The sequence below is a fragment of the Adelges cooleyi genome, unplaced genomic scaffold (genome assembly GCF_023614345.1).
Source record: "Adelges cooleyi isolate 19-005CV unplaced genomic scaffold, UGA_ACOO_1.1 ACOO_flye_CR_arks_rails_tigmint_CR_PRNA_23, whole genome shotgun sequence".
NCBI lineage: Eukaryota > Metazoa > Arthropoda > Insecta > Hemiptera > Adelgidae > Adelges > Adelges cooleyi.
Genome location: NW_026095893.1, coordinates 218,926 through 246,771, shown reverse-complemented (window position 1 = coordinate 246,771; position 27,846 = coordinate 218,926). Strand labels below are relative to the sequence as shown.

Below are 27,846 nucleotides of genomic sequence, written 5' to 3'. Positions count from 1 at the left end.
ATGTATTCGGACAACGGAACGAACTTCGTTGGTGCAAACAATGAACTCCAACAATTGTCAAGCTTGCTTCAATGTCCAGATCATCAACAAGGAGTAATGGACACAGCGGCTGAAAACGGTATCAGATGGCATTTTATACCTCCTAGAGCACCAGAATTTGGTGGTCTGTGGGAGACCGCTGTTAAATCTACGAAATTCCACCTAAAACGAACAGTTCAAGAAGCCCGGCTAACATACGAACAATTTTCAACTTATCTTGCTTTAGTCGAAGCGGCTTTGAATTCAAGACCATTGACTGAACGCTCAGATGATCCTACAGACGTTGAGCCACTAACACCAGGTCATTTCCTGATAGTTGCACCGCTAACTGCACCCCTCCCCCCAACAAAATCTTCTTCAGACTCCAGAGAATCGTCTGAAATATTGGCAGCGAGTCCAGCAGTTATTTCAACACTTCTGGAGACGTTAGCATTTAGAGTACTTGTCAACATTACAAAATCGATCGAAATGGACAAAACAAGGAAATGAAATCAAGGAAGACGAACTAGTTTTGATACGTGAAGATAATTTACCACCTCTACAATGGCGGCTTGGCAGAGTTCAAACAACTTTTCCGGGCATAGATGGAGTTGTTAGAGTGACAGAAGTACGTACAAGCAGTGGTACTGTGAAAAGGAGTTTGAGGAAATTGTGTCGTTTACCAATTGAAGAATTGTGAACCCGTGTATCCTTTTAATATAAAAAAAAAAATTGTTAAATATTCGTATGTAAAGTTTATTATTGAAGGTTACCCTTCAAAGGGGCCGATATGTTGCAGCGCGTAATGTTATTTTCCCTAACATGACTAAATTCATATTACGCATAACTGATAAGGTGTCATTTGATTGTCGTTACGGCAATACACGCCAGTTGCCGCACAAGGTCTCTCCGAGTCGCGCTATTCTCGGCTCTCCGCCGATCGTTTGTTTATCTACGTTATGGAATTATTGTTACATTCTTATACATGTGTTTATAATGTTATTAAGTTAAATTGTACTAGCTCGAATTAAAACAAAATTACTTAGTTAATTTAAGCTTAATTGACTATTTAATGCATCACGTTATTCGAGCGAACAAAATATTTTTCAACTAATGTATAAGAAAATATTTTATTTTTTTGCTCAATGTTACTTGTTTTCAAATGGACAAAGTTATGAATGTATCACGAGGTATTTCAAAAGACAAAGTCTAAGCTTGCAGAATTTTATTTTAAAGAGTTTGCATTTTAGAATTGTAGGAATATTACTATTTTTTTTAAACGAAACCACGTAGACATATGCATTACATTAACTTTGTTTAAAAAAATGTATTAAACAAACAAAATGTGAAAACGCAGAAAAAGATACAACATAAAGTATTAAACGTCTAGGAGATCTTTTTTTTGTTACAACAAGTATAAAGTAAAGAATAACAAACAGACAAAAAAGGCTTAGATATAAATTGTAGGCAAAAACTAATAACTGATAAAGATCTGACTATTCTCCAACATGGACACGTTTTCGGGCAAAACACTTGAAACAAACTTCGCACTCGCAGGGCTCATCGCCAGAATGGACATGGACATGTTTTTTTGCGAGGTATGATTTTACAGCAATAGGTTTTTGGCACACAACGCACTTGTATGACTTTTCTGAGGCATGCGTGCGTTCGTGTACTGCGAGGTTTGCTTTTTGTGTAAAACACTGTAGACACACTTCACATTTATATGGCTTCTCGCCAGTATGCATTCGTTCGTGTCTTACCAGTTGGGATTTTGCTGAAAAAGATTTCAGGCACACAACACATTTGTATGGCTTCTCGCCAGTATGCATCCTTACGTGCCTTACCAAACTGCCTTTCGCCGTAAACGATTTTAAACAAACGGCACATTTGTATGGCCTATCTTTAGTATGCACTCGTTTGTGTACTGCGAGGTTTGGTTTTTGAGTAAAAGACTTTAGACACACGTCACATTTGTAGGGTTTTTTGCCAGTATGAATGGGTATGTGCCTTGTCAGACGTGATTTTATCGAAAAAGATTTCAGGCAGAATTCGCAAGTGTAGGACTTTTTTCCAGTATGCACTCGTTCGTGTCCTACCAGGTGTTCTTTTCGTGTGAAATACTTCAGACACACGTCACATTTGTATGGCCTTTCATCATTATGGACACGTTTGTGTATAGTAAGGTGAGATTTTTGGCTAAAATACTTTAGACACACGTCACACTTGTATGGCTTCTCACCAGTGTGCGTGCGTTCGTGAGTTACCATAGTGGATTTTGTCGAAAAAGATTTCAGGCACACAACACATTTGTAGGGCTTTACGCCAGTATGCAGCCTTAAATGCCTTACCAGACTGCTTTTCAGGAAAAAATTTTTTAAACAAACGGCACATTTGTATGGCTTATCTTTAGTATGCACTCGATTGTGTACTGCGAGGTCTCCTTTTCGTGTAAAAGACTTTAGACACAGAACACATTTGTAGGGCTTTTCGCCAGTATGCAAGCGTTCGTGTACTGCAAGGTCTGCTTTTCGTGTAAAATACTTCAGACACACGTTACATTTGTAGGGCTTTTTTGCAGTACGGACACATTTGTGTCCAGCCAGGTAGTCTTTTAGAGTGAAATATTTTAAACACTTGTTACATTCTTCTCCTATATGGACACGCCTGTGAAGGGTAAGGTGAAAACTTTGTGTGAAATCTTTGATACACACGTCACATTTGTATGGCTTTTTTTCAGTATAGACACATTTGTGTCCTGCCAAGCGATCTTTTGGGGATTTTTTGCACTCGTTACACTCACCTGAATGGACACGTTTGTGTTTGGTAAGTCTTGTTTTTCGTGTAAAATCCTTTGGACACACGTCACATTTGTACGGCTTCTCGCCAGTGTGCGAGCTTTCGTGTGCTACCAGATAGGATTTTACCGAAAAAGATTTCGGGCATACAACACATTGATAGGGCTTTACGCCAGTATGCACTTGTTTATGTAATGCGAGGTAAGCTTTTCGTGTAAAATCCTTTGGACACATGTCACATTTGTAGCGTTTTTCGCCACTATGAATGCGAGCGTGTGATACCAAAGCGAGTTTTCGGGAAAAAGTTTTCGGGCAAACCACACATTTATAGGGATTTTCGACAGTATGAATGCGAGCGTGTGATAGCAGAGTGAATTTCCGGGGAAACGTTTCCAGGCAAACTACACATTTGTAGGGCTTTTCGCCAGTATGCAGGCGTTCGTGTGCTGCCAGATTAGATTTCATCGAAAAAGATTTCTGGCACACAACACATTTGTACGGTTTTTCGCCAGTATGCATGCGTTTGTGTATTACCAGATTGGATTTTGCTGAAAAAGATTTCAGGCACACGTCACAAGTGTAGGGCTTTTCGCCAGTATGAATGCGTATGTGTTTTACCAGATCGGATTTCTTCGTAAAAGATTTTAAACAAACGGCACATTTATTAGATGTTTCATTAGACTTGTGTTTTCGGTGTGAACGATTAGCCGTTGCATTATTGTGGACGGTAATCATATGACGGAGAATTTGCTTTTTGTTAAAAAAACATTTCTTACAAAAATCGCATAGGAACGTCTGAAGTTTGTTTGAATATTGTTTGATTTTAGTTTGTGCCATTTGATCAATTTGTCCATTCATTTTATTTGTACTTTCGGTTTTGTCCTGCTCTAGAACAAACAATATCGTGCCGTTCAAATAAAAAAGTTTAAAAAAACATACAGTGATCCACTTATTGTGAACCACTCAATAAGTTAAAAAAAATTTTTAATTTTTCTTTTTAGCCCCCTCCCAGCTTAGATTTTCTGATAGCAACTTTTGAAACTTAAAAGATAAAGTATATATATTTTTAACTTTTAAAAATTCGAATAATATATTAATGAAACTAAGTTGTGAGGGGGGTGGGTAAAAACTAAAAAAAATAGGAAAAATTGAGATCACATTGTATAATAACAAATTAAATTTTTTATTGAACCTTATGAGATAACGAGTGGATGACCCTGTATTACAGTATTTATTTATTAGGTATATTTATATTTAAAATTGATTAAGCAATATTAATTTACACAAAATGTAGAATAGCTAATTCAAGATATAATTTTCCAGAGCTCTGACCTCTGACCTATAACTTTAATAGTAAGGTATAATATGTATTTACCTACTTAATTTTAATTAAGAATAATTTTCAGAAATTGTTAATAGGTGATAGCTGGTTTTGTATAATTCATTTTATTTAATTATTTAATTATAAGAGTAACGCCCCGAAGGGGGCAATGAGTACAGTTGCAATACAATAAACCAAATCCTAGACCCGAGCTTATAAAGCCTGAGTAAAGCTTCCTAAATCCCTAAATTCACCACAATTGCATTTAATAAACCCAAGATTTTGATAGGCTTTAGCACACATTGAGTAAATATGTGTGTTAAAAGATAAGTCGGTAGACAAAGTGACACCCAAGTCCTTAACATTACTTAGTATCTCGAGTTTTATTTCATTGACTGTATAGTTGTATCACTATATCATTAACTTTTCTTTAATTCCAACGAATACTTATCCAAATATCTTCGGAAGTCAAATATTGGTGTCACACTCAACAAACGATTAACTTGAGATTCTCACATTAAATCTAAAAGGAAAAAACCAAATTCAGCTACGTCTAAAACAATTTCTGAACAAAAAATAACTACTCTTACAAACCCATACTTTGTAACTCCGATTAAAGTTATAAAACTAGAGTTATCACGTCTTGGTTTCAACGCTCTACAAGTAGTCAAACTAAATTACCACTACCTTTACTCTTTATCGACTTTAAACCAAGCGATCAAAACACTAATTTTATTTAATTAAACTACATTTGTTTTAGGAGTACCACATCCTCACCGTCTCCTATACAATGGCTCAGATGCCAAGGTCAAATAAACCTTACAAATCAACTGTCATCGTTTATTAACGACTTAAAATCATTAATCAACACGTTGAATACATTTCTTACCTCAGTCATTAAGAAAATACTTTTAAAAAATGAATTTCTCTAATTTATTATATCTGAATTGATCACCATATTTCTCTGGAATGCAAACGGAGTAACTCAACATAAATATTAATACAAAATTTACTTTACGAAAAAAAAAAATATATCCATTATCACTAAAACACATCTAACACTCACAAAATAAAATTTTCGGGTACAATTTATACAAAACTGTCCATCCTGACCACACAGCGTATGCTGGTGCTGAAATGAAGTGCACGAGTCAGTGTTATTGTTTATATTAAAAATTCCGAATATGTGGTACACAAATTGTGTAAACAAAATAAAACCAATAATATTGTTTAATATAATTTATTAAACAAACAAAATGTAGAAATGCAGAAAAAGTTACAATATAAAGTAATATCATTTGTCTAAAAAATATTTTTTTTACAACAATTATAAAGTAGTGAATAACACAAAGAGAAAAAAATCTTAAATTTAAATTGTAGATAAAGACTGATGACTGATAATGATCTGATTGTTCTCCAACATGGTTACGTTTTTGTCGATCCCGTTTTCATTTTTGAGCGAAACACTTGAAACAAACCTCGCATTCGCAAGGCTCTTCACCAGAATAAACATGTTTATGTTTTTTTGCGAGGTAGGATTTCACCGCAATAGGTTTCAGGCGCTTGACACAATTGTATGACTTTTCTGTGGCATGCGTGCGTTTGTGTACCGTTAGGTTGTATTTTTTAGTAAAACACTTGAAACATACGTCACAAGTATAAGGCTTTTCGCCAGTATGAATTCGTTCATGCTCTACCAGATGGAGTTTTACCGAAAATTATTTGAGGCACACTAAACATTTGTGGGGCCCTTCTCCAGTATGCGTGTGTACGTGCCTAACCAGAGAAGATTTCATCGAAAAAGATTTCAGGCACACGTCACAAGTGTGGAGATTTTCTCCAGTATGCATTCGTTTGTGTGCTGTGAGGTTTGCTTTTTGTGTAAAAGCCTTTGGACACACGTCACATTTGTATGGCTTCTCGCCAGTGTGCGTGCGTTCGTGTCTTACCAGATAAGACTTTTCCGTAAAGGATTTTAAACAAACTTCACATTTGTAAGGCTTCTCGCCAATGTGCGTGCGTTCGTGCTTTGTCAGATAGGCTTTTCTCGCAAAATATTTCGCGCACGAAAAACATTTGTAGGGCTTTTCGCTAGTATGCACTCGTTCGTGTACTACCAGAAGGGATTTTAACGAAAAAAATTTCAGGCACACAGCACATTTATATGGCTTTTCGACAGTGTGCGTGCGTTCGTGTATTACCAATGTGGATTTTACCGAAAAAGATTTTGGGCATACGACACATTTGTAGGGGTTTTCGCCAGTATGCAGGCTTGCGTGCCTTACCAGACTGGATTCCGCCGTAAAAGATTTTAAACAAACGGCACATTTGTATGGCTTCTCGCCAGTGTGCACGCGTTCGTGTCTTACCAGGTAGGCTTTTGCTGAAAAAGATTTCAGGCACACCTCACATTTGTAGGGCTTATCTTCAGTGTGCACGGTTTCGTGTACTGCAAGGTCTACTTTTCGTGTAAAATCACATTTGTATGGCTTTTTTTCGGTATGTACACATTTGTGTCCAGCCAGGTAGTCTTTTCGAGTGAAATATTTTAAACACTTGTTACATTCTTCTCCTATATGGACGCGCCTGTGAAGGGTAAGGTGAAAACTTTGAGTGAAATCCTTTAGACACACGTCACATTTGTATGTCCTTTTTTCGGAGTGTACACATTTGTGTCCAGCCAGGTGGTCTTTTGGGGATTTCATGCACTCGTTACACTCTTCAGAAATATGGACACGTTTGTGTACAGTGAGGTGAGATTTTTGGCTAAAATACTTTAGACACACGTCACACTTGTATGGCTTCTCGCCAGTGTGCGTGCGTTCGTGTGTTGCCAGTTTGGATTTCATCGAAAAAGATTTCAGGCACACAACACATTTGTAGGGCATTTTCCCAGTATGCATGCGTATGTGCGTTACCAGATAGGATTTTGATGAAAAAGATTTCAGGCATATAGCACATTTGTAGGGTCTTTCGCCAGTATGCGTGCTTTCGTGTCTTACTAGATAGGATTTGATCGAAAAAGATTTCAGGCAAACCACACATTTGTAGGGTCTTTCGCCAGTATGTAGGCGTTCGTGTGCTGCCAGATTAGATTTCATCGAAAAAGATTTCTGGCACACAACACATTTGTAGGGTCTTTCGCCAGTATGCGTGCGTTTGTGTCTTACTAGATAGGATTTTACCGAAAAAGATTTCAGGCATACAACACATTTATATTGCTTTTCGCCCGTGTGCTGTAGTGTGTGTCTTACCAGACTGGATTTCCTCGTAAAAGATTTTAAACAAACGGCACATTTGTTAGGTGTTTCATCAGACTTGATTTTTTTGAGTAATTGATCCGCCGTTTCAGTGTTGTGGGTGGTAATCATATGACGGTGAATTTGATTTCTGGTTATAAAACATTTCTTACACAAATCGCATAGGAACATCTGAAGTTTGTTTGAATATTGGTTGGTCATAGTTTGTGCCATTTGATCTATTTGTATATTCGTTTGATTGATAATTTCGGTTAGGTCCTGCACTAGAACAAACAATATCATGCCGTTTAAATTAAAAAGTTTATAAAAATATATTACAGTAATTATTTATTAAAATATGGGTATTTATATTTTTAATGTTACTATTAAGATACTATTAATATTAAGAGATAATATTATGGTTTTGACCTATTTTAGAAGTTCAATAGTAAGGCGTGTTATTTATTTACATAATTCGAATTGAGAATAATTTTCTGAAGTTGTTGACTGGTCGATAGCCAGTTTTAGTTAATTCATTTTATTGAGTTATTATTTTTATATGCACGCTATTACTCCACCGCATTACACTTCCCGTCTGGTATCAGGTAATTGAAAATACTTTCATTAATTATTGTTTATTACAATACAGTTATTTATTAGAATGTATACGGATAACTATTGTCGATAAAGTATTGTACTAAGACGATCTAATGCATATTATTGCCATGTTTTATATTATATGCTATAGTATAATAGTATTTAATAAAAGTACAATATATATAGATATTCTAATACGGGAGCTAAATTTGTATCGACATGTCGTTCTTGTTTTAATTGTGTCTGTTCATTTTTTCATGATTTTAAACACAACGGCACAGGTGTAAGGCATTTATTTAGTGTGCACGCTTTGGTGTCCTACCAGATCGGATTTTGCCTTAAAAGGTTTTAAAAAAACTCCACACTTGTAAGGTTTTTCATCAGACTTGTGTTTTTTGAGTGAACGATTAGCCGTTGCAGTATTGTGGATGGTAATCATATGACGGAGAAATTGGTTTTAGTAAAAAAACACTTTAGACACACGTCACATTTGTATGGCTTCTCGCCAGTGTGTATGCGTTCATGCTGTACCAGGCAGGATTTAACCGAAAAAGATTTCAGGCACACAGCACATTTGTATGGCTTCTCTCCAGTATGCCGCCGTGAGTGCTTTAGCATATTAGATTTTTCCTTGAAGGCTTTGTAACAAACGGCACATTTGTAAGGATTATTATTAGTGTGCACGCTTTGGTGTCTTAACAGGATGGATTTCGTCATAAAAGACTTTGAACAAACGGTACATTTGTAAGGTTTTTCTTTAGTGTGCACTCCTTCGTGTATTGCGAGGTTTCCTTTATTTGTAAAACGTTTTAAGCACATAACACATTTGTATGGCTTTCTTTCAGTACGGACACATTTGTGTCCAGCCAGGTAGTCTTTTATAGTCATATATTTTAAACACGCGTTACATTTTTTTCCGATATGGACACGTCTGTGTAAGATAAGGTCAGAACTTTGTGCGAAAAACTTCAGACACACATCACATTTGTATGGTTTTTTATCAATATGGACACATTTGTGTCCAGCCAGACTGTCTTTTGGGGTCAAAGATTTTAAGCATTCAATACACTCTTCTCTGATGTGGATACGTTTGTGTATAGTAAGGTTAGTATTTTGGCTAAAATACTTTAGACACACGTCACATTTGTATGGCTTCTCGCCAGTGTGCGTGCGTTCGTGTATTACCAATGTGGATTTTACCGAAAAAGATTTCGGGCAACGACACATTTGTAGGGTTTTTCGCCCGTATGCAGGCTTACGTGCCTTACCAGACTGGATTTCGCCGCAAAAGATTTTAAACAAACCCCACATTTATAAAGCCTTTCTATTGGGTGCACGCTTTGGTGTCTTACCAGACTGTTTTTCTCCGTAAAACACTTTAAACAAACTTTACATTTGTAAAGCTTTTCTTTAGTGTGCACGCTTTGGTGTTTTACCAGACTGTATTTCGCCGTAAATGATTTAAAACAAACGTCACATTTGTATGGCTTCTCCACAGCGTGCGTGCGTTCGTGTGTCACCAGATAGGATTTTACCGAAAAAGATTTCAGGCATACAACACATTTGTAGGGTTTTTTGCCAGTATGCAGCTGTATGTGCGTTGCCAGATATGATTTCGACGTAAATGATTTTAAACAAACGGCACATGTGTATGGCTTCTTCCCAGTGTGCGTGCGTTCGTGTATTACCAGATAGGATTTGATCGAAAAAGATTTCAGGCATACAACACATTTATAGGGCTTTTCGCCCGTGTGCAGCCGTGTGTGCGTTACCAGACTGCATTTCGCCGTAAAATTTTTTAAACAAACTCCACACTTGTAAGGCTTTTTATCAGACTTCGGTTTTTTGAGTGGACGATTAGCCGTTGCAGTACTGTGGATGGTAATCATGTGACAGAGAATTTGCTTTTTGGTAAAAAAACATTTTTTACACAAATCGCAAAGGAACGTCTGAGGTTTGTTTGAATATTGGTTGGTTTTATATTGTGCCATTTGATTAATTTGTACATTCATTTTATTTGTAATATCGGTTAGGTCCTGCTTTAGAACAAATAATATCGTGTCGTTCAAATAAAATAGTTTATAAAACATAAAACAGTATTTATTCATTTAAAATATATATATATTTAAAATTGATTAAGCAATATTAATACACACAGAATGTAGAATAGCAAATTCAAGGTATATTTTCCAGAGCTGTGACAACTTTTATAACTTTAATAGTAAAGTATAATGTTAATTTAATAAATTTGAGTTAAGAATAATTTGCTGAAAATGTTGACAGGTGATAGCTGGTTTTGTATAATTCATTTTATTGAGTTATTATTTTATAAGCGCCCTATTACTCTACGGCACTACACCTCCTGTCTTTAATTTTAAACATGAGTTGATATAACTGGAAAAAAATAAAATTTTTAGTATTGTCTGATAGTGTAAAATAATACTTAGACAACTTTAGTCAAATTTTTTTTAGATAACGAAAAACCAAAAAGTTAAGTATATCGACAAATGGATCAAAGGTAATTTTTGAATTATGGCCAATGGCCAACAATTACTATATATATCAATATACTGTAGACTATAAAAACTTAGATATACGCTATGTACAATATATGTATACACATCACGTGCTTGGATACTAAAGGTTTTAAAGTAATTTTTTTCAAAAATAGTTAGAGAGGTATGAAAGAATTAAAGAGAGGTGCAGTGTTTACAAATTAGCATTAAAGCGTTTATTTGAAAGTGATTTTAACCGAGAGTACTAGTACTGTAGTATATTTTAAACTGAGTTAAGTTAAGTTAACAAAAATACCAGTAACCTAACTGAAGTTCAATTAATTTTTATCATTTTGTTTTTAATTACCTCTGCAGAGGTGTCTGTAATATCCAGTAACCACTTACTGACATATATCCCATCCCTGAACACTTAGAAAAGGTTAATGTTTTTATCAATAGTCTTCATCGAATGTCATTACCTGCAAAACATATCTAACCAAGTGAAATCAAATTTTTAATAAATAAATTAAAAGAAGGGAAATCACCAGGACCTTAAAGATAACAAAACCCTAAAAAATTTGCCAAAAAAAAAACTATTGTTCTAATAACTTATATTTTTAACTCTATGCTGCGAATTTCTTATTCTTCATTAATATGAATAATATAAAAACTATCCACAACAATTGTAATTATCAATCCCTAAAAATGAAACTACTTCCTATAGACTTATCAGCTTGATTTCACCTCTTGCCAAATTGTTTAAGAAAAATATACTCATAAAAATAAGACCAATCTTACACACCCACAACATAATTCCTAGTTCCCAACTTGGCTTCAGATCCATTATGGATGTACATAATGGATTTGGATGTAGCACAGGCCTTTGACCGTGTATGGCATGAAGGCTTACTCTTCAAACTCAAATTGTTTCTACCTGCCCCATATAACTTAATAATTCGTTCTTATTTAGAAAATAGGAGTTATAAAATCAGATATGGTAATTCATTTTCATCATACCACCAAATTAAAGCAAGAGTGCCCCCAGACAGTGAATATTTAATGTTTTTACGGCTGACATTCCAATAACACCAAATACTATTATGGCCACTTATGCAGATGACACTGCAATACTCTCCCCAGGAAATGATCTTGAAGTTACTTCCAATTTCCTTTAAACAAACTTAAATCTAATTGATTTCTAGTCATCTAATTGGATAATTCAACATAATCGAGAGAAATCTGTGTACGTTTCCTTTACACTAAAAAAAACCTGTTCCATCGCTCTCCAATTCCAAGGAATAATCATCCCAATATCCTCGGAAGTCAAATATTGGTGTCACGCTCAACAAACGATTAACTTGGGGCTCTCACATTAAATCAAAAAGAAAACTTCTCAGCAGTAGACTCCACTCACTACGCCCAATCCTCAAATTAAACAAGACACACTGTTTAGAGTTGTTTTCGAAACTTACAGCATACTACTCCGATTGACGATATAAAAATAGAGTTATCAAAAGCATCAGATAAACCTTCCAGATGTGCTCTATGCCAAATACAGCGCTTCTCCGGCTATAGAGGATGCACAGTTAACAAGGATCTTATAAAAATACCAAATTCAGCTACGTCTAAAATAATTCCTGAACAAAAAATAATTACTCCGACAAACACAAACATTGTAAACAAATCTCTAGGTCACACCTCATAATAAGGGTACCCTCAACCTCACACATAAAAAATCTATGCTAAAGCAAAAAACAACAAAAACAACCAAGACACAACAAATCTTACAAATCAATTATCATCGTTTATTAACGACTCAAGTCAGTCATAAGCAAAATACTGTTTAAAAATAATTAACTCTAATAATAACTTATCTTATCTAACTACCATACTCCTTTAGAATGCAAATGGAGTAACTCAGCATAAAAATGAACTACAAAATTTACTTTACGAAAAAAAAAAAAATATATCCTTTATCACTAAAACACATCTAACACCCACAAAATAAAATGTTCGGGTACAATTGTACAAACTATACAAAACTGACTATCCTGACCACACAGCGTATGCTGGTGATGTATTACTATCTCCTCTAATATTCGGCATTACCAGGTACCCAGCTACCACTATAGTATAAGTACACTTTTGTTTTATACCTACTGTTAATCATTACAGTATATTAGCTATTATTCAACCAAATGTAAGAAAATATTTTATTATCATGATATAACTATTATACGAAACATGTTTATATTTTTACTCGCTTTTACTTTTCCGCACTACAACCCCGTCTTCAATTTTAAACTTTAGTTGATATAACTGGAAAAATAACATTGTTAATATTTTCCGGAATTTTCTAAAAATGGGATATTGATTAGTGGTAATTATTGACTTGCTATATGTGATTAAAACAACGGTCAACAGGTAATTGAAAATATTTTCATTTATTGTTAATTATAATATATTTGTGTATTAGAATGTAATAATAATAATAATTTATTAGAAGCAAATAAAGCAAATAAATTACTAATTGCGCCCATATAGGCATGCAGTACAGAAATTAAACAGTAAATTAACACTTTAACCAATAGAATTACAACATAACTAAATTAATACAAATTAAATTTTAACAATAAAATATTATAAACAAAAATAATAATATTAATAAAACATATAATATTTTTGAGCAAGAATTTTGGGGAGGGAGTCGAAATAAAAATCAACATTACCTAAAGTATCGCAGTTAGAAAGAATCCTATTCAGAGGAGCATGCGTACTATAGTCTTGTTTTTGAGTAGAAATATACAGGAAAGGAGGGGATCTGGTATGATGTGTTGGAACATTAAAAGGAATATGGGCTAAAAGCTCGGGACAGTCAATATCATTATTTAATAACTTATAAATAAATTTGATGTCATTATTAAATCTTTTTTTGGCAAGCGAATCCAAATTAACCTCAACCGCTATGTCATCTTTTCTAGAATCCAGCATCCCTTACTTAATCCTTAGCATATACAGAAATGGGTTTTGTATTTTATCGAGATCTTTGACTTGTCCAATTAGATAAGGACACCATATAATCGAGCCATATTCGACAATTGACCTAACAAGGGAACAGTATAAAGTTTTTGAGCACTTAAGGTCATTAAACTCAAAACAGTTTCTTTTTAAAAATCCAAACATCCTTAAAGCCTTATTTTTTATGTGCGAAATATGTTCCTTAAATGACAGGTCACTTGACAAAATTATACCTAAATCCTTTATATGAGTAACTATATTCAGCGCAATACCGTCAATATTATAATGGAAAACAGGTGTTTCTTTGCTCCTACAAAATGTGATTTGGGAGCATTTAAGGGCATTAATAAAAAGGGAGTTATTACTGCACCACTCTTGGAATCTATCCAAATCAGCTTGCAGTTTCATACAATCATTGACACTATTTATTTCCAGATAAAGCTTTAAGTCACCGGCAAACAAAAGGTACTTACAGTAATAAAAAAACCAGTACAGTAGGGTCGGTGCATAGTGGGGACGGAACATAGTTGGGTCGGGGCATATTGGGGACGGGAAGGTCACAGGTTTACAGGAACTTTTAAATCTGAAAGTGATAAAATCACTTTCGAAAAAACGCTTCGATGCAAATCGGTAGTTAGTATTTTCAAGCCAGTACAGTCCAAACCAAGCAAAGTATAAACCAGCAAAGTTAGAAAGTTTTAAATGAAGGTTCTGTATTTACAAATGAGCATCAAAGCGTTAATTTGAAAGTGATTTTATCCGAGAGGACTAGTACAGTAGAGTATTGGCATAATGTAATCAAAGCAATGAGGAAACGGAGAGGTCACAGGTCTACAAGAATTATTATAAATAAAAGTGATAAAATTGATGAAAATCGCTTTCAAATAAACGCTTTGATGCTCATTTGTAAATACAGAACCTTCATTTAAAACTTTCTAACTTTGCTGGTTTATACTGTGCTTGGTTTGGACTGTACTGACTTGAAAATACTAACTACCGATTTGCATCAAAGCGTTTTTTCGAAAGTGATTTTATCACTTTCAGATTTAAAAATTCCTGTAAACCTGTGACCTCCCCGTCCCCAATATGCCCCGACCCAACTTTGTTCTGTCCCCACTATGCATCGACCCCACTGTACTGGTTTTTTTTTTTGCAAAAACGTAGTGGACCAAGTAACACATATACAATGTCTTGTTATATTTTGTTGGAATGGTCGACGATTCATGTTCCAATCGTTTGTACTCCATAGTTTAAATTATAATCGCTTATTCTCAAAAAAATAATAATTTTTGTATTATATACTTCCATTAAAGCAATCTCACACAAACTATTTATACTTCATAGATTATATTATTTCAAAGCTATATTATACTTCTATTTTACTAGATTGACAATGTACAAAATAAAATGCAACTAAAAAAACCTTTTCATAGATCCTTAAAATGTAAAGGGTGGGATAGTGTAACGGGTTTTACCATTTAAATACATTAGAAAATCTCCGTTTTACTGCCTCATCCTGTATATTAATTTCTTGTTATTTTCTAAAGAAAAATCGATTTTCTTACATTTAAATTAAAATAAATCGTATACTGGTACTGTGATGGAGAAAACAATAAATTTTACCTACATATATTACTTATTAGTTAAATATTACTAACGTGTATAGCCACTAGCGGTCGGCTGTTGCCTGTTATTTAACAATAACCTTTTATGGAGATTTTAAAAATTGTGTTTTTTTAATAATAGCATAGGAGCAGTATCATGATGTTAAATGTTCACGAGATTTGATCTAGTCATAAAATAAAATATTATCATTTATGACTTAATTATTACTAAAATTTATCTTAATAGTAATAGTACATAGGTTTTTTCCCCAATAAATCGAGTGTCTACTATAATCAGTTACACGATTTTTGTCGCCTGTGATATCATGTAATTAACACAATATTATGATACCGAATATTGGGCCTTAACCTAATCTAACACGGATAGACGTTACTAACTGATAGTTTTTAGTGTCTGTTCGTTTCTCCCATCTGGTACACCGGGTTTTTAGTAAAAAAAAAAAAAATTGAATTTGTGTAAACTTTAAGTCAAAAGTGGTACTTGAGCACAAAACCTAATAGTACCATTCTGCATAGATATACATAAAATTGTTTTAATGAATTGATCAATTTTTTTTAAAGATTTTAGGTGTTTTTGTTAAAATATACGAAATCTGCGAAAACACAGTTTCCCGGCAATTAAAAAAAAACTGTTGTGCCGAATTTTTTTCCCGTTTAATATGTTATGGGTACATATGAGTTCCAACTACTGGCAAATTTTCAACCCAAAAGTTTTAAAATTACGGCTGAAAACCCCGAAAAACAAAATATTTTGTAACCCCCGTAGGGGGGTGGGAAATAGGTATAGTTTAAGTTTGACACAACTGACGTATGCGGGCATACCAAATAATTATTTCTTATACATTTCAACTCGGTCCGACTTTTTTTCTTGAAATTATAGCCAGTAAAAGTTCTAACTTAAAAACTCGTACGGTTTTTTTTTTTGTTTTTTCAACTTTCGTCTGTGAAGAATTAAACTTTTTCAACTTTTACCCCCCCAAATTACCAACTAGATAAAATTTGTGATTTATAGAGTTGCTACTCGAAGGAATTGGTCCAGTATTAAAAAAGTTACAGTGTATACAGCGAAAAAAAAAGCCCACATCAGAGTAAAACCAATACCTTCTCGCTTTGCATCGAAGCTAAAATAATAGATGGTATTAAATCAGGTCCAGTTGTACAATCAATTTTTAGCATGGACAATCCATCAAATACCTCAGCAATAGATAAAGTACACGTAGAGAAATCAATAATATTATTACTTGTTGATAAATTGGAGAAAGATTGATTAACGGTTACTACGGGCGTATACACTGATTCAAAAAATGATTTAAATAATTCAGTAATTATGACAGGATTTTTAGAAAATTTATCATTAAATGTTTTGGGTAATGCTTTTATTTGTTTACGGTCCTTAACAAACTTCCAAAACCCTTTTGGATTACTTGACAAATTCTGCTGTAGACGTTTAATATAATTATTATAACAGACTTTTGATAATTATTTACATTGTAAACATTGAATATATACATAACGTATAGTGTATAACGGTATAGAATGTATAACTATGTCAATACATCATTATAGTCAGACGATCTAAAGCACAGTATTGTCATTACGTTTTTACCTCAATACATTATTAATAAATGATATTTTTTTTATACTCCGCTTATTATAGTGTTGATAAAAATTATAATATAAATGTACTTAAGTATAAAATAAAGAGGTATTCTAATACGAGAGCTAAATATTTTTTATCGACGTGTTGATTATTATTTTTTAATAAAAGAAAGAATTAAAGTGAGGTGCAGCGTTTACAGGTTAGCATCAAAGCATTATTTTGAAAGTGGTTTTATCCGAGAAGACTAATACTGTAGGGGCGAGGCATATTGTTATCAAAGCATAGAGGGGACGGAGAGATCAAAGGACTACAGGAATTATTATTAAAAAAGTCACCCTAATATAAAATCACTCTCAAATAAACGCTTTGATGAACGATTTTTAAACACTGCAATTCTCTCACTTTAATTCTTTCTTAATATGCTGATTTATACTGTGCTTGGTTTGGATCTCTCCGTCCCCACTATGGGCTGACCCCAATGTATTGGCTTTTTTAATAATAGTATAAGAGCAGTATCACAAAGTTAAATTTCCCGACAGTTGATCTAGACATAATACAAAGTATTATCATTCATGTTTTTTGATTATTGTTAAAATATATCTTTATTTGGACATAGTAATAAAATAATGAAATATTTTGTACAATACCAGAGCTGGAAGTCGATAGAAAAACTAAATTTTTTTAAATAGCATGAAGCAGATTATCTAATATTGGATAATTCATACAATAAAGCGTGTGTTTAAATGAATAACAGTATAACAATATGCTTAGGCATTAGTGTTTTGCTATTTTGATTGAAATATTTAGTTAACATTATATTAAATAATCTCATAATTTCATAAATTTGTTTTGCTTTTAGTTTTATAATTTGTACTTACAATTTCTTTTTTCTAAGGTTATGGCTAATTGATAGTGAGCTGTCAACAATTACACTCCATAACACAGACACATGACTAACACATATAAGTTAACGTTTAATATGTATGTAAAGTTTAACTTCAAGTACATGGTCCGACAGTGAAACCGGACCCTGTATGTAATATACAAACATAATCTTAACAAACATTTAGTAGTCTTTGAAAAAAAAAAGGTTTTTTACTTCTATAACCCATAACTTGCTTACAAAACATAAAACATGAGAGATATTTCTAGCACCCACTTTGTTCTGTCATAAGGCGCCATAAGGATAAATGTAAATAAATAATATTAACAATTTCATTGAATCAGCAATACTGAAGCTAGTAAATACTAAATAGCAAGTCACTTACCAAGCTGAACGAATTTGCCTCGGCAAACACTTCCAACGCTTCTAAAACAATAGCACTTGAAATAAACGTTCACTTAGTCGAACATAACAAGAAAAACCCGATAATCAATAAACAATATCAATGTAGATTTCACTTTTGCAAAAAAAAAATTCAAATATTTCCGGATTAAACTTTTATCAGCTATCACTTTTTGAATGTCATAATTTTATCTACATACCTAATTTACATTAGATGATAATTATAACTATTATAGTATCATCAACTTATATGTTATAATTTCTCACGAAATGGCTGGCAATTTTTAGATAATTAAATTAAATTCATCCAATCCGCCAAAAAAAACGAGTCCTGTTCAAATCGACTTTTTATCAACTGTGACTTAATTAAATACATATTCATTTAATTATGTAATAATTAAATAACGACAAATTGGTTTTTATTGATTAATAAAAATTGATAATGGAATCGTCATAAACAAAACCAAATAACACTGATTTTTTAGTTTCTCACATCTGGTACACCGTTAATGAAGTTAAAAATTTAAATTATAACCTAAAGCTGGTATTTGGGTATCAAAACTCAATAGTATAATTCTGAATAGATGTCCATAAAAGTGTTGAAACTTATTTGATAAATATTTTTTAAGATTTAAGGTGTTTATGTTAAAATATACAATATCTGCGTAAAACACAGTTTCCGGCAATTAAAGAAAACTGTAGTGCCGAATTTTTTCTTTGTTTAATATGTTATAGATACATATGAGTTCTAACTACTGGTTAATTTTCAACTTGTAAATCCTAAAAAATACGACTAAAAACCCCAAAAAAACTTGCACCTCCCCCCCCCTAGATAGATGGAAAATGGGTATAATTTAAGTTTGAGACTATTGACGTGTGAGGGCCTATCAAATAAATTTTCCTTATAAATTTTACTCGATCCGACTCTTTTTACCTAATTTTACCAGCTACATGCTGCCTTTTGTTCTAACTTTTAAAATTTGCTTCATTTAGTCTATCTCCAATATTTAATTTTATCATAATTCTGAAATTCGCCTAACAATATTAACATTTTTTTTGTTGTTATAACGCGATATGGAACTAATCTAGTTATTTTTCTTTAAAATGTGTGTTTTTTCACAATGATGGCGATGGTGAAGTCAGTTTTTAGTCAGTCGGACTATTACTAATTCTATTCAACAAAAAATGACATATGTACAACACAAAGTATTAAATGTCTAAAAGATTTTTTTTTTTGTTTCAACAAGTATACAGGGTGATTCATTAAGGATAAGACACTCGTTTTCTCGGAATATATTATTATTTTTTTCCAAGATTTTTTGGTTTACATTGTACTATATTTTTCAATATTTTGAAAATTTTTTATCACCAATCCTTGAAGGCCATAAAAGGGGGATTTTAGTTTTTTTTTAATGGCAACATATGTGTTTAATTACATACGTTTGTAGACAAAAAATAAAAAAAATAATTTTAACGTTTGAATTTTCATTTATTTGTTCATTTCTTATGACTTTATAAAGATTTGATTTTTTGACTGTATTCCTTAATATTTTCAATCGTTACTACAAAGACGAATAGTTTGATTACACGCATAAAAATAATTTGATAAAGTGGATTCGTAAAACCAACCTGTGTACCTGTGTTGGACTAGGTAATCTGTAGATAAGTATCGTTTGTCTATCATTATTTCAGTATTTTATACCAGTGACTTTTTTTTGTTAAAGTGTTATCGCCAATAGACAATGTGAACATAAGTATGAACTTTATGGGCTACCGGTTTTGGAAAACCGAAGAAACATGATAATTATTAAGAGAAAATGTAGTATCTTAACAAATTCATAGCTAATAATTAAATAAATGAAAATTCAAACGCTAAAATTTATTTTTTATATTTTGTCTACAAATTTATGTAATTAAAAACATATGTTGCCATTTAAAAAAAAACTAAAATCCCCCTTTTTGGCCTTCAAGGATTGGTGGTAAAAATTTTCAAAATATTGAAAAATATAGTACAATGTGTACCAAAAAATTTTGGAAAAAAATATTGATCAAAATATTAATATACTCCGAGAAAATTAGTGTCTTATCCTTAATGAATCACCCTGTATAGATTGTTTCTGGAGGTTTAGTAGGTATCAGTCAGCCAACTGTCAGTAGATGCGTGAAAAACATCCAGACTTTTAGCGTCTAAATTAACTAGTTTTATACAATTTCCGCAGACTTTAAATGAAAAGAGAATTACTTTTACTTATAACTTTAAAAAGTATAACTTAAACTTATTTATGAATACTTATTCATAAGCATTGCTTTTGAAAGTAAGACTTAAGAAGAGATTTAAGAACAGACAATGGATACGGCCCTAAGACCTTAAGCTCTAAAAATTTACTTGAAAAACCGAACTAAAGAAACAGTTTCCATCCTTTTTAGGGAAAATATTTTTTGGTATTTTTTATTGGTCGGTTTATCGGTAGTACATTATCTAAAGAGTATTTCATACAAATTTTGAATTAATTTGTCTGTTTTTAAAAAAGTTTTAGGGCACCGCCGTATCATGTTGAAAAACAAGTAAATTGTTTGGGCTTTTTCAGTGGAAGAGGTCGACTTTAGGTGAAATTTTCGGGCCAATAATAATATATTTCATGTACGATTTCTGGTCTATAGATTTGTTACACTATAAAATCGATCGAGCGGCTTGGAAGACATCGTGGATAGATAAAAAAAAAAAAATAAATAAATAATAAGAACATCATTGTAATACTAATACGTTTTCAGATACGCATCGAAGCTGATTGATCAGTTATATTATGATCTACAATTTGGCAATCTAATGCTACTTAGTAGGTTGCGTATTATGTCTAAAAATTACCTGGAAACTGCCGACCGGTGTTTGTTTTGTTTGGGGATTTTTTTTCCACAACGCTCTTGTGCTACGACAACGAAACGAGAGAACGATTACACTGTAGTGGTGCAAACTTCAACTGCACTACACTAACCTGTACAATGTACAACACGGCGGTGGATTCTGCACGGTTCGCCGGGACCGGTGGGTAGGACTTACCGGCCGTCTGGCTGACACAATACACATTAATCAATAATCCGCCCGGCAGGTCTGACGGGGTGGCTTTGTAAAGTGCACGATGCAATACTAATGAGGGCCGAGGGGTGAGCCGTGTCGTCTGGCCTGCAGCCAGCCAGAGTGCAATATGCAAACCAATAAAAAGACATAATAATGTCAGTACACCATTGGCTGTGTTCAAAATTCAGACACTAAGGGTCCAATTGGGTTTTCCACTTCTTTTTTTTTTTTTTAAAAAACATGTTAATAGAATATTATAAAAATGTTACATTTTGTACACAGAACAATTGTTTTTTTTTTTATTAAACAAATATAAAATTTATCAATTTTAAAAGTTTTGATAAGAACAAAGGCCCAATTTTACAACATTTAAAAAATTCCATTCAAACTATGTACTTTCATGTTATTATTATTAATTCGTTTACTTATTACAATAATTAACAATAATTTCAATCGACACTGGGTCTCCAATCCTTCAGCTATAGCGGATGCAAAGTTTACAAGGATCTTACAAAAAAACAAAAATCAACTATGTCTAAGAAAATTCCTAAAAAAAAAAAAATAGTACTCCGACAAACCCAAACATTGTCAATAAATCCCAAGGTCACACTACACATCAATAGTATCCTCAAACCCACTCATAAATAATCTACGCCAAAGTATGAAACAACCAAGACACAACACATCTTACAAATCAACTATTATGGCGTTAAGCCTTTTTAATAAATAATTTTGTACGTTGCAATTTGAGAGTTTAGTTAATTCATTTAGAGGTACGACCAGCCCTTTTTGCTCTTTGGGCGGTTATATAAATTTACAAATAGTCTCTAGAGATAATTGAGGGTAGATACAGGGTAGTTTTCTGTTCCAGCTATTTATATATATATATATATGTACACATATATTTCAATTTATTAGAAGTTTGTCGAAATCAATCCTTTCTAACTGATGCGTTATCAATTGCTCTACTACCAAATGTACTTCACCAGGTGTAATGGAATAATAAATAAAAAGAACTCCCTCCTGAAAAAGCATCCAGATGAGAATCAAATGTTATAACAATTATCACAAAAAACCATAGTTCTACTGACCTACATCTATAATGCGATATTAAGATTATCATATTTTCCAATAATCTGGAAATTCGCAACCATCATTCCTAAGCCGAATAAACTAAAACACCTACTAATATCATACCGTCCAATAAGTTTGCAACCAGCATTAGGAAAATTGTTTGAAAAAATACTTCTTAGAAGAATACATATTTGTCTGTAATCATATGACGGAGAATTGGATTTTTGGTAAAAAAACATTTCTTACACAAATCGCATAGGAACGTCTGAAGTTTTGTTTGGATTTTGGTTGGTTATATATTGTGCCATTTGATCTATTTGTATATTCGTTTTCTTGTTCATTTTAAATTAAAAAGTTAAAAAATATATACTACCGTATATTTGTCCCCTGATTTTGTTTATTAAAATGTAGGTATACATATATTTTAAAACCGATTTAGTAATATTATTATATACAAAACTTAGAATAACTAATTTAAGATAGTATTTTCCAGAGCTCTGACCACTTTTAGTACTTTAATAGTAAGGTGTATCATTTATTTACTTAATATGAATCAAGAACAATTTGCTGAAAATGTTGTCTGACCGATAGCCAGTTTCGGATAATTAATTTGATTGAGATATTATTTTAATAGGAATTCAAATTATTTAACGTGTACCCTCCGAGTTCAAATTATTATCATCTTTGAGAGCTCTGTATTGTTCACTGGTTAGATCAATTTTAGAATATGGTTTGGTTTTTTTGAGACCCTCATACGGCGGAAAACTGTATAATGCTTGAGCGAGATCGACAAACATTTTATTTTTAAAGTATTTAAGTTATATCTTTAAAGATTGAGTGTCCTTGATTTGGATATATAACCACCGTAATCGTAGACGTGCGAACAATCTTGGTTTTTTAGTCAAACTACTGCATGGACAAATTGACTTGCCTTATTTGCTTTCCAAAATTTTCTCCAAAGTTCCTCCCCGTTCTACTCGCTACAAAGTTCCTTTTTTTCTTTCTTCGTCTTCCCCTAATTATCATTTAAATGAACCACTATGTCATTAGGTAATTCTGACCCCTCTTACTTGTCGTAATTATTATAAATTACTATAAATACATTACATCTTCTTTTTTTCCGGAAGATATTGTTTTTAGTTTTGTGACAATAATTGTTACTATCATTATTGTTGTTTGCTTTTCTATAGTTCTATATGTATGTTGTATCAATTATCACTGTTTTTTATAATGTTCTATAGTCTTGCCCTCGAGGCGTATAAATGTATATAAATAAATAAATAAATATTCCCACTATTACTCTACCGCACTACACCTCTCGTCTTAAATTGTAAACTTTAGTTGATATAACTGGAAATAAATACAACTTCAAATATTGTCCTATAGTGTAAAAAAAAAATACTTAGTCAATTTTTTTTTGATTTAAGGAAAAACCAAAAAAAAAGGGTCATTGACGTATTGAACAGTGGTAATTATTGAATTGCTATATGTGAGTAATCGTATGTATGTATTGATACTCTTTTGATTTATATTTATAAAGATTTTTTTATCGTTTAAATAAAAATGCCCTTAGGCAATTAAAAAAAAAAAAAAATGTGAGTAATACAATGGTCAACAGGTTATAGAAAATATATTTTTAATTAGAATATATACAGATAACTTTGTAAATAAATTATTATAGTCAGTCGGTCTAAAGCAAATTATTGTCATTACGTTTTTATGTCATTACATTATTATTTAATGCTATTTATTTTTTATACTACGCTTATAATAGTGTTGTTAGAAAGTATAGTTAGAAGTATTCAAGTATAAAATATAGTGACCATATAATAAGAGGTCCCTAAGGAAGCGATTTATCTCCAGATCTATACAAAGTGTTCACAACCGACATCCCCCAAAACAGCAAATACAACTGGTCGTTTTCGCGGACGCAACAACAGTTTTTGCATTTGACGGCAATTCGCTCATTTATCAACTCATTTACTTATTATAATATACATATTGTATAGATTGTAAATATCACTTCAATAAAAAAAGAAGCTAAATGTTTTTCAAGCAACCAGTTCTGTGAGCATAATTTTTAATAATATTACGTTACACATAAATATAAGCAACTTTCATTAATATCTACGGCTAAAAATGATAATATATTGGCTATGTTTCAACCAATGTGTACAAAAATATTTTATTATCACGGTATAACTCGTATCTAAAGCATCAAAGTCCAAGCTTGCAAAATCTTGTTCCAATAAGTTTGCAATTTAGAATATCACTATTTTTTATTTAGCCGTATCTAATAATATAAAATAAAAACTAATATTAATGAAGTGCACGAGTCAGTACTAGTGTTTATAATATATATTTAACGCCCCGAAGGCAAGCGTGTAACATTCAAGTAAGTAGACCACAGATTAATAATTATAAATTATAAACAGTATCAATAAGGAAAAACATATTTATAACAACGTAACAAACAAAATATAGAAATATGACAAAAATTGGACGATTAAGTATAAATGAGCCTAAATCAGTATAGTATCAGTTATACTATATATTTTAATCATTTGATACAATATTGGGTAAATAAAACAAAACCATGTAGATATATGCATTAAACGAACCAAACTTAAAAATAAAACATTGTTCGATAAAATGTAGAAATTCAGAAAAATGTACAACACAAAGTATTAAATGTCTAAAATATATTTTAACTAAATGTCTATAAAATGGTTCATTTTTTGTTACAACAAGTATAAAGTAATGCATAACACATAGACAAAATAATCTTACATTTAGATTGTAGGTAAAGACGGATGACTGATAAAGATTAGACTAATCTCCAACATGGTTAGGTTTTTGTTGAGCTGTGTTACATTTTTGAGCAAAACACTTGAAACAAACCTCGCATTCGCAAGGATTATTACCAGAATATACATGTTTATGTTTTTTAGCGAGGTAGGATTTCACCGCAATAGGTTTCAGACACATGACACACTTGTATGACTTTTCTGTGGCATGCGTGCGTTTGTGTACCGTAAGATTGTATGTATTAGTAAAACGCTTGAAACATACGTCACAATTGTAGCGTTTTTCTCCAGTATGCACTTGTTTATGTACTGTGAGGCAATATTTTTGTGTAAAATCCTTTGGACACACGTCACATTTGTAGGGTTTTTCGCCACTATGAATGCGAGCGTGTGATACCAAAGTGTATTTTCGGGTAAAAGTTTTCAGGCAAACCACACATTTATAGGGCTTTTCGCCAGTATGCAGGCGTTCGTGTGCTGCCAGATTACATTTTATCGAAAAAGATTTCTGGCACACAACACATTTGTACGGTTTTTCGTCAGTATGTATGCGTTCGTGTATTACCAGATGGGATTTTACCGAAAAAGATTTCAGGCACACTAAACATTTGTAGGGCATTTTCCCAGTATGCATGCGTATGTGCGTTACCAGATAGGATTTTGATGAAAAAGATTTCAGGCACACGTCACATTTGTATGGCTTCTCGCCGGTGTGCGTGCGTTCGTGTCTTACTAGATCACGTTTTTCCCAAAAAGATTTCAAGCATACAACACATTTGTAGGGCTTATCTCCAGTATGCACCGTTTTGTGTACTGCAAGGTCTAGTTTTCGTGTAAAATCCTTTAGACACACGTCACATTTGTATGGCTTTTTTTCGGTACGTACACATTTGTGTCCAGCCAGGTAGTCTTTTCGAGTGAAATATTTTAAACACTTCTTACATTCTTCTCCTATATGGATACGTCTGTGAAGGGTAAGGGAAAAACTTTGTGTAAAACCCTTGAGACACACGTCACATTTGTATGTCCTTTTTTCAGTGTGTACACATTTGTGTCCAGCCAGGTGGTCTTTTGGGGATTTTATGCACTCGTTACACTCTTCAGAAATATGGACACGTTTGTGTACAGTAAGGTGAGATTTTTGGCTAAAATACTTTAGACACACGTCACACTTGTATGGCTTCTCGCCAGTATGCGTGCGTTCGTGTATGGCCAGTTTGGATTTTATCGAAAAAGATTTCAGGCACACAACACATTTGTAGGGTCTTTCGCCAGTATGCGTGCTTTCGTGTCTTACTAGATAGGATTTGATCGAAAAAGATTTCAGGCAAACACTACATTTGTAGGGCTTTTCGCCAGTATGTAGGCGTTCGTGTACTACCAGATTACATTTTACTGAAAACGATTTCAGGCACACAGCACATTTGTAGGGCATTTTTCCAGTATGCATGCGTATGTGCATTACCAGATAGGATTTTGATGAAAAAGATTTCAGGCATACAGCACATTTGTAAGGATTTTCGCCAGTATGCATGTGTATGTGCGTTACTAGATAGTATTTTGATGAAAAAGATTCCAGGCATACAGCACATTTATATGACTTTTCTGTAGAATGCGTGCGTTCGTGTACTGCGAGGTTTCCTTTTTGTGAAAATTTTTTTAGACACACGTCACATTTGTATGGCTTCTCGCCAGTGTGTACGCGTTCATGCAGTACCAGACTGGATTTTACCGAAAAAGATTTCAGGCAAACACTACATTTGTAGGGCTTTTTGCCAGTATGCAAGCGTTCGTGTGCTACCAGATTACATTTTAATGAAAACGATTTCAGGCACACAGCACATTTGTATGGCTTCTCGCCAGTATGCGTGCGTTCGTGTATGGCCAGTTTGGATTTTACCGAAAAAGATTTCAGGCACACAACACATTTGTAGGGCATTTTCCCAGTATGCATGCGTATGTGCGTTACCAGATAGGATTTTGATGAAAAAGATTTCAGGCATATAGCACATTTGTAGGGATTTTCGCCAGAGTGAATACGTTCGTGTCTTACCAGATAGGCTTTTGCTGAAAAAGATTTCAGGCACACAACACATTTGTAGGGCATTTTCCCAGTATGCATGCGTATGTGCGTTACCAGATAGTATTTTGATGAAAAAGATTTCAGGCATACAGCACATTTATATGACTTTTCTGTAGAATGCGTGCGTTCGTGTACTGCAAGGTTTCCATTTTGCGAAAATTTTTTTAGACACACGTCACATTTGTACGGCTTCTCGCCAGTGTGTACGCGTTCATGCTGTACCAGACTGGATTTTACCGAAAAAGATTTCAGGCACACAGCACATTTGTATGGCTTCTCGCCAGTATGCGTGCGTTCGTGTATGGCCAGTTTGGATTTTACCGAAAAAGATTTCAGGCACACAACACATTTGTAGGGCATTTTCCCAGTATGCATGCGTATGTGCGTTACCAGATAGGATTTTGATGAAAAAGATTTCAGGCATATAGCACATTTGTAGGGATTTTCGCCAGAGTGAATACGTTCGTGTCTTACCAGATAGGCTTTTGCTGAAAAAGATTTCAGGCACACAACACATTTGTAGGGCATTTTCCCAGTATGCATGCGTATGTGCGTTACCAGATAGTATTTTGATGAAAAAGATTTCAGGCATACAGCACATTTATATGACTTTTCTGTAGAATGCGTGCGTTCGTGTACTGCAAGGTTTCCATTTTGCGAAAATTTTTTTAGACACACGTTACATTTGTACGGCTTCTCGCCAGTGTGTACGCGTTCATGCTGTACCAGACTGGATTTTACCGAAAAAGATTTCAGGCACACAGCACATTTGTATGGCTTCTCGCCAGTATGCGTGCGTTCGTGTATGGC

At 33.2% G+C, this 27,846-nt stretch overlaps 3 protein-coding genes across 4 annotated transcripts; 1 reads left to right on the top strand and 2 right to left on the bottom strand.

Annotated features, from left to right (window-relative positions):
- LOC126835799 (uncharacterized) lies at positions 1 to 528 on the top strand. The gene has a single exon (XM_050568620.1). The coding sequence runs from the start codon at positions 1 to 3 to the stop codon at positions 526 to 528; it is 528 nt and encodes a 175-aa protein (XP_050424577.1).
- Positions 529 to 1,471: 943 nt separating this feature from the next.
- LOC126835209 (zinc finger protein 845-like) lies at positions 1,472 to 21,129 on the bottom strand. Of its 2 annotated transcripts, none has more exons than XM_050567603.1 (2): positions 20,863 to 21,129; positions 1,472 to 3,703 (listed from the first exon to the last, which is right to left on the bottom strand). In XM_050567603.1, the coding sequence occupies exon 2, from the start codon at positions 3,672 to 3,674 to the stop codon at positions 1,515 to 1,517; it is 2,160 nt and encodes a 719-aa protein (XP_050423560.1). In that variant the 5' UTR covers positions 3,675 to 3,703; positions 20,863 to 21,129; the 3' UTR covers positions 1,472 to 1,514. The 2 variants fall into 2 exon arrangements, with proteins under 2 accessions (XP_050423560.1, XP_050423561.1); XM_050567604.1 differs by having other exon boundaries at positions 1,472 to 3,698.
- Positions 5,455 to 26,752, bottom strand: LOC126835210 (zinc finger protein 271-like). Its single transcript, XM_050567605.1, has 2 exons — positions 26,197 to 26,752; positions 5,455 to 7,001 (listed from the first exon to the last, which is right to left on the bottom strand). The coding sequence occupies exons 1-2, from the start codon at positions 26,485 to 26,487 to the stop codon at positions 5,856 to 5,858; spliced, it is 1,437 nt and encodes a 478-aa protein (XP_050423562.1). The 5' UTR covers positions 26,488 to 26,752; the 3' UTR covers positions 5,455 to 5,855.
- Between the last annotated feature and the right edge of the window lie 1,094 nt (positions 26,753 to 27,846).

Coding starts and splice junctions, on each gene's coding strand:
- LOC126835799 (XM_050568620.1), top strand. CDS start 1: ATGTATTCGGACAACGGAACGAACTTCGTTGGTGCAAACAATGAACTC.
- LOC126835209 (XM_050567603.1), bottom strand. CDS start 3,674: ATGAATGGACAAATTGATCAAATGGCACAAACTAAAATCAAACAATAT.
- LOC126835210 (XM_050567605.1), bottom strand. CDS start 26,487: ATGCATACTGGCGAAAATCCTTACAAATGTGCTGTATGCCTGAAATCT. Junction 7,002..26,196: donor CCTACAAATGTGTTGTGTGC/CTGAAATCTTTT, acceptor TGTGTTGTGTGC/CTGAAATCTTTTTCGATGAA.